This window comes from Sinocyclocheilus rhinocerous, unplaced genomic scaffold (assembly GCF_001515625.1).
Source record: "Sinocyclocheilus rhinocerous isolate Xijiao unplaced genomic scaffold, SAMN03320098_v1.1 scaffold106, whole genome shotgun sequence".
Classification (NCBI taxonomy): Eukaryota; Metazoa; Chordata; class Actinopteri; order Cypriniformes; family Cyprinidae; genus Sinocyclocheilus; species Sinocyclocheilus rhinocerous.
The window spans coordinates 634,231-645,782 of record NW_015633181.1 but is presented as its reverse complement, the minus strand read 5'-3'; the positions used below and the strand labels follow the sequence as shown (position 1 = coordinate 645,782).

Below are 11,552 nucleotides of genomic sequence, written 5' to 3'. Positions count from 1 at the left end.
TCTGGCCTCATAAACTACAATCTTTGTCACTCGCCTAATGCGAAGGTTGGTGTTGTTTAGCATTTATTAAGTGCTGTATGTCGGGCTGAAGTGAAGAAAGTTGCAAGCGGAGATCGGGCTCGACCTTAAGCTTATTCCGGTATTTTGTCTTGAGTGCCACCAACGCAGAAAATCCAGCTTCGCATAAATATGTTGTCGGAAATGGCATCAGAAACCTCAGAGCTTTGTCAGAAAGATCAGCATACTCGGAGAGAGTATGAATCCAAAAATCCGTCAGAGATTTTTGAGAAAACGTTCATTTTAAAGCACTGTCACAAGATAAGTCAATAAGGCTGTCGTGCTCTTTTGCACTTAAACTTGCGACGGCTTCATCACACAAGTTTACAAACGGATTTTCGATCCAGGTAACCTGAACATCTGGAGATGGGAAGTAGTCGCACAACTGGCTCTTCAGACCTTGGAGATGCTCTTCAATCAGCTTTGTAACCGAGGTAGGTAGGCTCATGACTTCTTCTGTCAAAGAATGCGACAAATGTTCAAACGACTGTGGACTTCAGAAAACACAGTGGACCAACACCAGCAGATGACATGGCAGCCCAAATCATCACTGACTGTGGAAACTTCACACTGGACTTGGTTTCTGTGTCTCTCCACTCTTCCTCCAGACTCTGGGACCTTGATTTTTAAATGAAATGCAAAATTTACTTTCATCTGAAAAGAGGACTTTGGTCCACTGTGTTTTCTGAAGTGCACAGTCAACGCAGCCATCTACCAGGAAATTTTAGAGCACTTCATGCTTCCTTCTGCTGACAAGCTTTATGGAGATGCTGATTTCATTTTCCAGCAGGACTTGGCACCTGCCCACACTGCCAAAGGTACCAAAAGCTGGTTCAATGACCATGGTGTTACTGTGCTTGATTGGCCAGCAAACTCGCCTGACCTGAACCCCATAGAGAATCTATGGGGTATTGTCAAGAGGAAGATGAGAGACACCAGACCCAACAATGCAGATGAGCTGAAGGCCGCTATCAAAGCAACCTGGGCTTCCATTACACCTGAGCAGTGCCATAGGCTGATTGCCTCCATGCCACGCCGCACTGATGCAGTAATTCATACAAAAGGAGGCCCAACCAAGTATTGAGTGCATAGAAATGAACATACTTTTCAGAAGCCTGACATTTCTGTTTAAAATATCCTTTTTTTTTTGATCTTATGTGATATTCTAATTTTCTGAGACACTGAATTTTGGGTTTTCATTATCTGTAAGCCATAATCATCAAAATTTCAAGAAATAAAGGCGTAATGAATCTATATAATATATGGGTTTCGCTTTCTGAAATGAGTGACAAAAAATATTGACCTTTTTCATGATATTCTAATTTTTTGAGATGTACCTGTACAAGACGCTCTCGATAACTGCTAAAAGTGACCCGTTATGCAAAAATATATATATATTATAAAGCAACCTTTAGATATATTTCTTTGTTGACCACTATCAGGCGCGAACAACCACAGCAACAGTGAGCGGACTAGAAGACAAACAGATCGCCCAAAACCTTAAAGATTGCATTCACGACCGATTTCCCAGGTGCACATCATCTGCACCAACACGTACCTCGAAACCGGATCGAATGTGGAGAAATTCCAAACTGGATTTTATACACGCATCAGGTAATTCCAGCACGCCGGTAGGAGACATTTCCATGTGCATGCTCTCCGTCGTACGCTCAACGTACTACTTCCGGGTTTGTTGGAACGAGTAATAAAGTTTTTACAAAGATTAATTTACAGCACAAGAGCGCCATCATCCGGATTGTCTGCGTGTATTGCCGAACGACTGAACATTCTTTCTGAAATTAAATTTGGCAGCAGCAGATATTGAATCAACGTCAAAACACTCAAGTCTAAACTATAATTAACAGTAGAAACACGCAAATAGGCAGAAACCTGTTAGATGAGATAGAAATTATTTAGAATTCTAAATGTGTATACACATGGTTAAAAAAAAAATCGATTTAGATTTAAAAATTCATTTAATAATTTAATATATTGCTACCCAGTCTCTCTCTATTGCATAATGCATAATACAGTGGGCTAATATAGAAAAATACAGATAGAAAAATGTATGAATGAATTTTAAAAAAGCTTTAGCAGTTCAGTTTTCATATTTGAAATAAAGTAGATGAACTTTCAAAACAAAGTAAGATCATATGGATATCTGATCATACAGCATATGTTGTTGTGTTCAATTTATAGTCAAAACGAGGCAGAATAAGAAAAAGTAAACGTTTCCAATCCTAAACTGAGGTGTTACAGAATCCACATTTATCAAAAATAGCATATATGAATCTGTTAGTGCTTCCATATCCTGGATAATACCTATGAAATATTTGGTAAATTAACTTTTTTTTATTTTTTAATAATTTATTTTTTTATTAAAATACTACATGTATGGTAATATTTTTATTCTCACGTCGATTAAATAAAACTGACCAGGAGTCATTAGATTTCTATGTATTTCTATCAAAGAAATATCAATAATACATTTTTTAAGTACGCAAGTGTCAGTAAGAGCGCCTGTGTGCTCAGTGCAGCATATGCCACTGCGTCTGTGAGCATGTGCTCGAGCGGGAGCTACAGCTGCTCTCTTATGAAACAATAGAAGGTTATATGGGCATCAATTTCCCATCAGGCTCCCTCGGCGGTTTATCTGCAGCCCCCCGTCCCACACAATACGAATTTGCATAATTTTTTCCAAGATTTAGCCATTAACATGCATAGGCTCCGGCTTTTGCGTGTTTATGTATGAAAATAATTTGGTTTCTAATTATGGCCCAAATAGAAATGCATATGTTAAGATATTGCTGCCTTTTTTCAGAGCAACAATAACCATCAATGTTGTGGCGTTTTTTATTCATATGATAGATAGATAGATAGATAGATAGATAGATAGAGATTTTGAAAAAATATCAAGAGCAAAATAATAAGAATCATTGTGCACCATCACAATGATTCTTCTTTAATTCCACTCCATACTATCTCTATTTTATCTGCTAAAATTACTATTGTAATTATGAAATTTAAGTAAATCTATCAGTGGTCGGACTAATCTAAATGCTATGATATCGAGATCAATGTTTTGAGAGTGTTAATTTAACACCTAGAATACAAAAACCTTTACCGTTGTCTTGGGGTCCTGCCTTTTAATTATTCAAATCAAGGACTAACAGCTTGTAGAAAAACACCTTTGATGTTGTGTCATATTGAATCATCTCGAAACTTTGTAATGAATCAACATTTGATACTCAAAAACGAATGTCACCGATTAAAACACTTTAATAAATATGACTCATAATTGCATATTTTCGTTAAAATCTGACTGGGATGTTCATATAGTATTTGTTGTAAGAGGGGCGTCAGTCGGACACACCACTCTTGCATTCAGAGTTTTGCACCTCACAGCAACGCCAACACTCCACATTGACTCACTCATTCATTCAGCACTCCGCGTGGAACACATAGAACACAGTACTACTACAGCCAACACAGTACACACAGCCTTTGCTTTAAGCTGAGACAAGAAACACACACATACACTCAGTATTTTGTATTAACCCGCCATTTAAAACACTCGTGACGTTTCACAAAAGGCAGCCAATCGCAGGCCGGCTGTTATTAGGACAATGGAAAGCGCTCAGCCAATCGGAGGAGTGTTCGCTGTGGCGGCAGCCAATGGAATGGAAGCCCTATTGAGAGTAATGCTAGAGGGTTGAGAGAGCAGACTACTGCGTAGAGCTATTACATCCACATACAGCCATTGCAGTACATTCACTATCCAGACAAGACAGCGGTAAGTGTCAGCTTGTAGACATTTCAAAGTGTGGGGTAAGTACAAAAATTGCGAGAAAAGGCCAGGAAACCATACGGTATTGAAATTTAGCTTGTAAAAGAGCTATTTTATTGGCGGGGGGGATTTTTGTGAAACGTTAAAAATGAGGGTATTAACGTTATCTATCCCCTCAGAATGAAAATGAGAATAACCTTAGCTTTTTAATTTCATTTGTCTTGATGTAACGTTACGCTTTAAAATTACACCGAAAATAGTAGGTTTTATTCGAGGGGTTGAAATACTGAAAATGTGAAAAAATAAATTTATTCAGCCTATTCGAAATGTAACGTTAAGCGGACAACTAGGTGACAGAATTGCATACAAACAAGGTCTATGGACGGTGATAGTGCCAGCAAGCAGCCATTGCAGCGCTTTACAAGGGATGTCTGTCAGAAGAACTATGAGAAATGATATGAAAGAAAAAAAACAGACTAACGAAAAAATTAAAGCACAACGTCATTGTTATGTGTATGGATTTATACGGTCAGTGATATTGAAATGACAGAGATACGGGCGAAAACAAATTACCTCAGGAGCTGCGCTTTACTGTAATGGCTGACTGTACTCATAGGAAACAAGGCAAAGCCACAGAGCTATAGGCAGGCGCAGTTCGCTTCAACTTTTTCAAATCGTGTTTTCTACCCCGCCGAGCTCAAAGTACGCGTTTTTCGAGGCGGAAAATAAAAAATCAATCTTTCGTTGTTCCAACCCAAGTATTTTTATATTTTTCCGTGCGTGAGAAGGGTGTTAAATTGAGAGTTGAAGTGAGGTAGGTAATGCGGTCGCGCTGCTCCCCCTTATTGCAAAGCAGTGTAATGGCTGAGCGCTGACACAAAGAGAAGGAGCCATATTCTCAGTGTTAGTGCATGAAGACAAGCGGCCATTGCGAGCCCACAGCAAACTCTGCACAGCACAGACCCAATGTATTACTATACACCAGGCGAATGCACTGGGCTTTTTGCGAAGGAAACAATTTTCGGTCAGGAAAACCGACCCTCGCCGTTTGTTTGTCGTGTCCAAAAACGAGCAGGAAGGCGGGTGGAGACATTTTAGGGGGACTTTCTTTCATGAAGAAGGCTTTCTCACAAAATGGAAGAAGAAATATTGCCGTCGTTGTTGACCTCCTTTCCTTAAGCGAGACAAGAGTGTGCGCCATTGCTATTTGAACGGTACATAGAGAGAAACGGGCTCTTTTTAACGGAGAACACGGCGAAAGTGAACTCTATTATTAAGAAATTTTACGAGTTTTTCGATGTCGCGCGTACTTTGGCACATAAAAGAACTTGAATTGACCAACTTATTTTTACATTTTTAACCATTTTTAGCTTTGAAAAAATACGGTTTTGGAAAGTTTAAGTATTGAAAACAACTTTTTTTTTTTATGTTTCATAAGTGCATGCAAGACGTTTTATTTTAAAAAGCACTATTATGTTAAGTAATTTGTCTGTCATGTTTACATAATAAAACGTCAAATTCGTCGCAAAGAAAAACTACGCGCAAATGCGCGCCTCGTAAATACTAATATTAGAGTAAATAATTAGTTTTAAAAAATAGCGTTGGTGTTTGTTATAATGCCAAAAGAAAAAAAATTTGTTAGTCGAGCTAATTCTAAATAGTATAAGAAACCAATTTAAATGGGATATTTGGCAAGTAGAATTTAATACTTAATTAAATTATGGATTTTCTTATTAAATTTCAGGATATTTAGGCAAAGATGGGGAAGGATCCAACAAAACCAAGAGGCAAAATGTCCTCTTACGCATACTTTGTCCAGACCTGCCGAGAGGAGCATAAGAAGAAACACCCCGAGGCCACGGTCAACTTCTCTGAGTTTTCCAAAAAGTGCTCAGAGCGATGGAAGGTCAGTCACACCTTTCGTTTACATTGTGTTAATGACCTTTCCCTCTTTTCCCAACAATGATTTTTTTTCTTCCCTTCCTCAGACTATGTCAGCTAAGGAAAAAGGGAAGTTTGAAGATATGGCCAAACAAGACAAGGTCCGTTACGAGAGGGAGATGAAGAACTACATTCCACCCAAAGGCGAGAAGAAAAAGAGGTTTAAGGACCCCAATGCTCCCAAGAGACCCCCGTAAGCATCTTACTTGTTCATGAAGATGCTTCAGCATTTGTGAAGGATGTAAAGTTTATGATTTTTTTTAAATCCTCTGTTCCACCAAAGGTCTGCCTTCTTCATTTTCTGCTCCGAGTTCCGACCCAAGGTGAAAGAAGAGACCCCTGGTCTGTCTATTGGAGATGTGGCCAAGAAATTGGGTGAGATGTGGAACAAAACACCAGCTGAGGAGAAGCAGCCATTTGAGAAGAAGGCAGCCAAGCTGAAGGAGAAGTACGAGAAGGTGAGAAAGGATGCCACGACTAATCAACCAAAATAGCAATTGATAAATTATCTGAATTTTTATAAGAAGATTCCTTGCTGAAAAAATAAATCTCATTTCCTTTTAGGACGTCGCCGCCTATCGCTCTAAAGGCAAAGTGGGAGGAGGTGCAGCCAAAGCCCCTTCTAAGCCAGACAAGGTTAATGATGATGACGACGACGATGAAGATGAGGAGGATGACGATGAGGAAGAGGATGACGACGAGTAGATAAATAACGTTTAGAGCTTAGCTTGTTGTCTATAAAGCATTTAACCCCCTTGTACATTTTACTGAGGCCATAAAATGGGTAAAAGAAATAAAATTTAAAAAAACAACCCTGAAAAGCAAAAAAAAAAACAAATTTAAATAAGGCTGTGTATATGATATGTTTTTAAGCTGTACAGTTTCTTTTTTTCCTTTTTTGTATAGTTAACACTACGGAGGTGTCATCTGTGTTCATCCGAATGCCCCAACCCTTAATTTAGTTATTAGTTTAATTTCTTAAAGATGGTTCCAACACCACTATCCTTGCCCGTTACAGTAAAAAAAAAAGAAAAAAAGGGGGTTGTAAAATTGTCTTGGGGTCAGTGGAGTTTTAGACGTGCGCAGCATACAACCTAGTTTCATGTGAGGTTGTAGTTCATATCTTAATGTACTTTGGTTTGTTTACTCTTTTTCCAGATCAAATATCATCATTAGTAAATTGCCGTATCAAAGTTATTTTACTGTATTTTGAATACAACTGTAATTGCAGAAATGATTAAAAAAAAGTAATTGTTTTGCTCTGGTATGCTTCTGACATTAATAAAAAAAATTTAAAATAAATATTATAGTATCTCACTTTTTTAATAGCATTAAATTAATTCTGAAAATTGGATTGAACTTAAAATGTAAGTGAATTATTCTGAAATAAGTTTTTATTAACTATTAGATAAGTAATTTTTGCATAACTCCGCTTTTCTAATACTGGTTTGTCATGTCTACTCTTGTCCATGTCAAAGATCACAGGTAAATTATTTCGGGTAATTACATCAACAGAAGCACTTCATGTACAATCATAAATAACCTTATTATTACTAATTTAAAGCTATTTTTATGACTCAAGACAATTTGATTTCAAGCTCAATTATCTTTATATGTCTATATTGATTTTCTTTTCAAAGTCATCAGCATCATTTTATTATATTGATCAGTATGTGTTTTTGTTTGGGCAGTAGATTTGAATGTATGGTTTCAGTACACTAACCAGAGAGCCGGTTTCGAGGCCGCCTTGTTTTTCGTGGTAAACACAGAGGCTTAAAAAGAACACATGAATGTATATCAGATGAAAATCTCGATTAATCCGAGCCACCTGCTGTTCATGTGGTTAAACTGCATATATTACTTTGGTATGTATATCTCCGTGCCCACCTCCGTCTGTCAGTGGATCAACAGCTTCCTGACAGACAGGCAGCAGCTAGTGAGGCTGGGAAAATACACATCCAGCACCCGCACCATACAGCACTGTGACTGCAGTGGAGTCATTCAGGTTCCTGGGCACCACAATCTCTCAGGACATAAAATGGGACACTCACATTGACTCCATTGTGAAACTGTCCATTGAAATATACCTGCACATACAATTGTCAATTTATATATTGTTATTCCTTATTTACTTGTTCTATTTTTTATTTTTTTATTCTTCTTTTATTATCTGTGTTTTTGTTCTGTCACTGTCATTCTGTTGCACTGCTTAAGCTTCTGTCATGAAAACAAATTCCTCGTATGTGAAAACCATAGACTGTATAAAAACGGTGAAAACATACCTGGCAATAAAGCTCATTCTGATTCTGATTCTGTGTACAGCGCCATCGCATGGCCATTTTGTGGTACTGTCATATTTATACAGGCCATGACATTTCAATCAGATTATTATAGATCAGCATCTCTCCGACCATGCCATGATATTCATGCCCTTATTTTTTGAGCTCTGAGTATTTTCACTGGTTAATATACTGCCGTCCTTCTGCTACCGCGGACGGAATGGATTTTATTTAGTTTCGAACTGTATTCTGAAGTAAAGAAAGATTTAATACAAACAGAAAACAAAGTATGTTTCTGTCTAATGATAAAGGCCAAAGATGCAGACCACTAAACAGTATAAAAACTTTGCAATAGCCTCTTTCATCCTCATGAATTGTTCATTCTTTGAACTGGTATGTCATAGAGGAAACTGGAGCTAGTTGTCACATTTTTTATTGCAGTGAATATTTATCGATACTTTCTGTATAGTCTTGGCTACAAAGACAATGACATAACAACAACATTTATGTAATTAACCATAGAAAAATTCAACTGAAATGTAGAATCAAAACCTTAAAGTTTTTTTTTATTGAAGGATTAAAACAATATACAGTAACGAGTTGAACAATAAATTTTCCCTCTTTCTATAATTGTTATAACAACCCCCTAAGTCCCGAACATCCCTCCCTAGGCAGCATAAGTACAAAAAAATAATTTCTTGTTACAGAGACAAAATAATACAAACATGTCATTACACCCAGCACCTCATTACATAAACAACAAAGTTGAAAATACTCAAAATCTCAAAGTTATCTTATCGTTATAGATAGATATAACCCGTGTGACAACTAGCCCCGGTTAGTTTACGAGCTGTATTTGTCCCGATTCCGCCCACAGCACATGCATTCATTCATCAGTCAGCGTCTTTTCGCGGCCATGGCAACATCAGTGGGTAACGAACTGTGAACCAGTCGAACGTAAAAGTGCCTCGCACAAAGGTAAGCCATTTACCTATTTCCATGAAAACGTAGCGTTAAATGCAGAACACATCTATCACATCACATGTCCTTAGTAAGATTCATAAACTAACAAGTGGACTTCATATTTTGATTCCTTTTTGTTATCGCTGGCCTAAATCTTAAGTGTCTTGCACTGTTTTTTTATGGGTAATGTAGTTCCTTATTGCAGTGAGCACTATTTGTCTGTACTTAAAGGCAACGGAGAAAAAAAACTACAAATCCCGTGTAAAGGAATAATTTACATGCTAGCACGGCTTTATTTTTATAGGAAAAAAATTATTGTATGCCATTTTTAATGGTTGGTTTTCAGGTTAGTTGTTTTTTGTTAAAAGAAAAGACGAAGGACATGGGATTCAAGCAATCTGAGGCGTCCTGAAAGGTATTTATTATGTGCTTCACGTCAAGTGTCCGACAAACGAAATGGTCTTATTTTTGACAGCCACTCTGTGGTCAGGGCAAAGGTTTAGTATCCAAACCCGTAGAGAAATCCTCTCATTGTTATTGTTATCAGTGAATCCACACACAGAGTGATTCAATCAGTTAAAATGGACCTGATAAGACTGGAGTGTTTTAGTTATTTAATATTCAGTTAGTGCATTTCAAACAATTACCATAATATGTGGTTGGCCCGAATTTTCAACAGTGGACAGGGGAAAAAAAAAAAAAAACTTTCCTGATGGGAAAAACTTATGAATGTAGTAACCTTTCATTTAATTTATGAACATTCCAACCTTTAATTTAAAATTTGTATAATAATAAACTATTGGACATCTAAAAGTAACACACCATCATTTATGTATTTATGGTCTCTTAAAGAAAAAAATGTTTGTTTGTTTATTTATTTAAAATAAAATAATTTAAAGAAAAGGCCTATTTTGTTTTGGCCCATTTTATCTACTCCCATCAGTTTGAATATGTCATATTTATATGTATGAATGCAGCTTGCATTAATATGCCCATACACACACTTTCAACTTGCATACACTCATACCAACTTTATTGTTAACTATTATCAGTAAAAAAGAAATAAAGTTACACACAATGAATATTTAAATCTCTGTATAAATTTTAAATAGAAATGTTCACATATTCTACATAAAAGAGGTTCACACAGAATAGTAACATTGAATTGAATGAGCTTAAGTAAAGGGAGCTGTTTTTTAATGTTATAAATATTTCTCATTCTAACACACAAATACTCATTTGATCTGAAGGTTTTGCTGTACATGTTCCCTGGAGCATTTTATTTGACAAAAATGGTTCTGACACAGATGGGGACTTCTGAAATAGTAGCTCTTTAAATAGTTCCTGTGTTGTATTTTGTAACATATTTTAAACAAAATTGTAGAAGAGATGTGGAAATGTGCAGAGACATTTTAATGCAGCTCTAGATGATTTACCAGAAAGTTCATCCCTTCATCCCTCTTCTGTTAATATCTCTATAAATGTTTGATTTAGCTCAGCATCATCTTATCAGCCTCTCTGTTCTTTAACATGTTTAGGACTCATGGCCTTCAATCACCCGCACTCAATCCAGCATCTCTGATGACGCTGTGAACTCGGGTCACATTGAAGCACTGAAGCAACGTTTGGTTTGATATTTTTCTCATCATGAATCTGACTGAGATTTGCGACAATGCTAAGAAAGGAAGAGAATATGCACTTCTTGGGAATTATGACTCCTCTATGGTGTACTATCAAGGTGTTATACAACAGATCCACAAGCACTGTCAGTCCCTCAGAGATCCTGCCCTGAAAGTCAAATGGCTACAAGTAAGGCGTTCATATACTGTATGATTTAATCTGATATGTATTTATTTATAATGCTGTGAATTACATTTGCTTGTATTAGGCCTGTCGCAATAATCAATATATCGACTTATCGCGCAATATATATACATGACATAATTTTTGTTTGGTGACGCAATATATCGCCCATTATATTTACTTAAAAATTAATGTCACCATGTTTTGTACATTCCACTTGCGCCTGTGTCTTTTGCAGCTTCTCATACATAACGTGGTGTAGTCATGAGGTGCTAGTTCAAATTTAAAAAGTGCTTCTACAAAAAAAGTTTCATCTGCAGATATGGCCTTGTTTAGAGATCTGTGCCTTTGTGCATACGGACATCCGACTGCTAAGTAGTGATTGTGTTTTTCAGCAATAGTGTGCACCCTTAATTTACAGAGAAAAGAAGGTCAGGGAAAAATCTGTAGATGGAAAAATCTCCATACAAGTTCTTAATGCATTTTTCTTTTTTTCTGCTTGTTATTTTGCAATTTCTGTTAGAAAATGTTTGTTTATTTATTTATTCAGGTTTTTTAAGGTATCTAATAATTTGATACTTAATTTCCTGGGGCCGTATGTATAAAGCCGCTCAGAGTAAAATTGTAATCTTAAGTGTCAAAATTCTTAGAATGACGTAATTTTACTCCTATTCCTAGATTTAAGAATAAGTGTGATTCATAAAGGTTCCTAAGTGTTGAGA

The 11,552-nt window shown here is 36.7% G+C and overlaps 1 protein-coding gene across 3 annotated transcripts; it reads left to right on the top strand.

Moving 5' to 3' along the window:
- The first annotated feature begins 3,754 nt into the window (after positions 1-3,754).
- On the top strand, positions 3,755-6,701 carry LOC107743396 (high mobility group protein B1-like). Of its 3 annotated transcripts, none has more exons than XM_016556594.1 (5): positions 3,755-3,850; positions 5,589-5,750; positions 5,833-5,978; positions 6,069-6,243; positions 6,350-6,701. In XM_016556594.1, exons 2-5 carry the CDS (start codon positions 5,604-5,606, stop codon positions 6,488-6,490), a joined length of 609 nt encoding a protein of 202 aa, XP_016412080.1. In that variant the 5' UTR covers positions 3,755-3,850; positions 5,589-5,603; the 3' UTR covers positions 6,491-6,701. The 3 variants fall into 3 exon arrangements, with proteins under 3 accessions (XP_016412080.1, XP_016412081.1, XP_016412082.1); XM_016556595.1 differs by having other exon boundaries at positions 3,782-3,885; XM_016556596.1 differs by lacking the exon at positions 3,755-3,850 and adding an exon at positions 4,700-5,058.
- Positions 6,702-11,552: the final 4,851 nt, after the last annotated feature.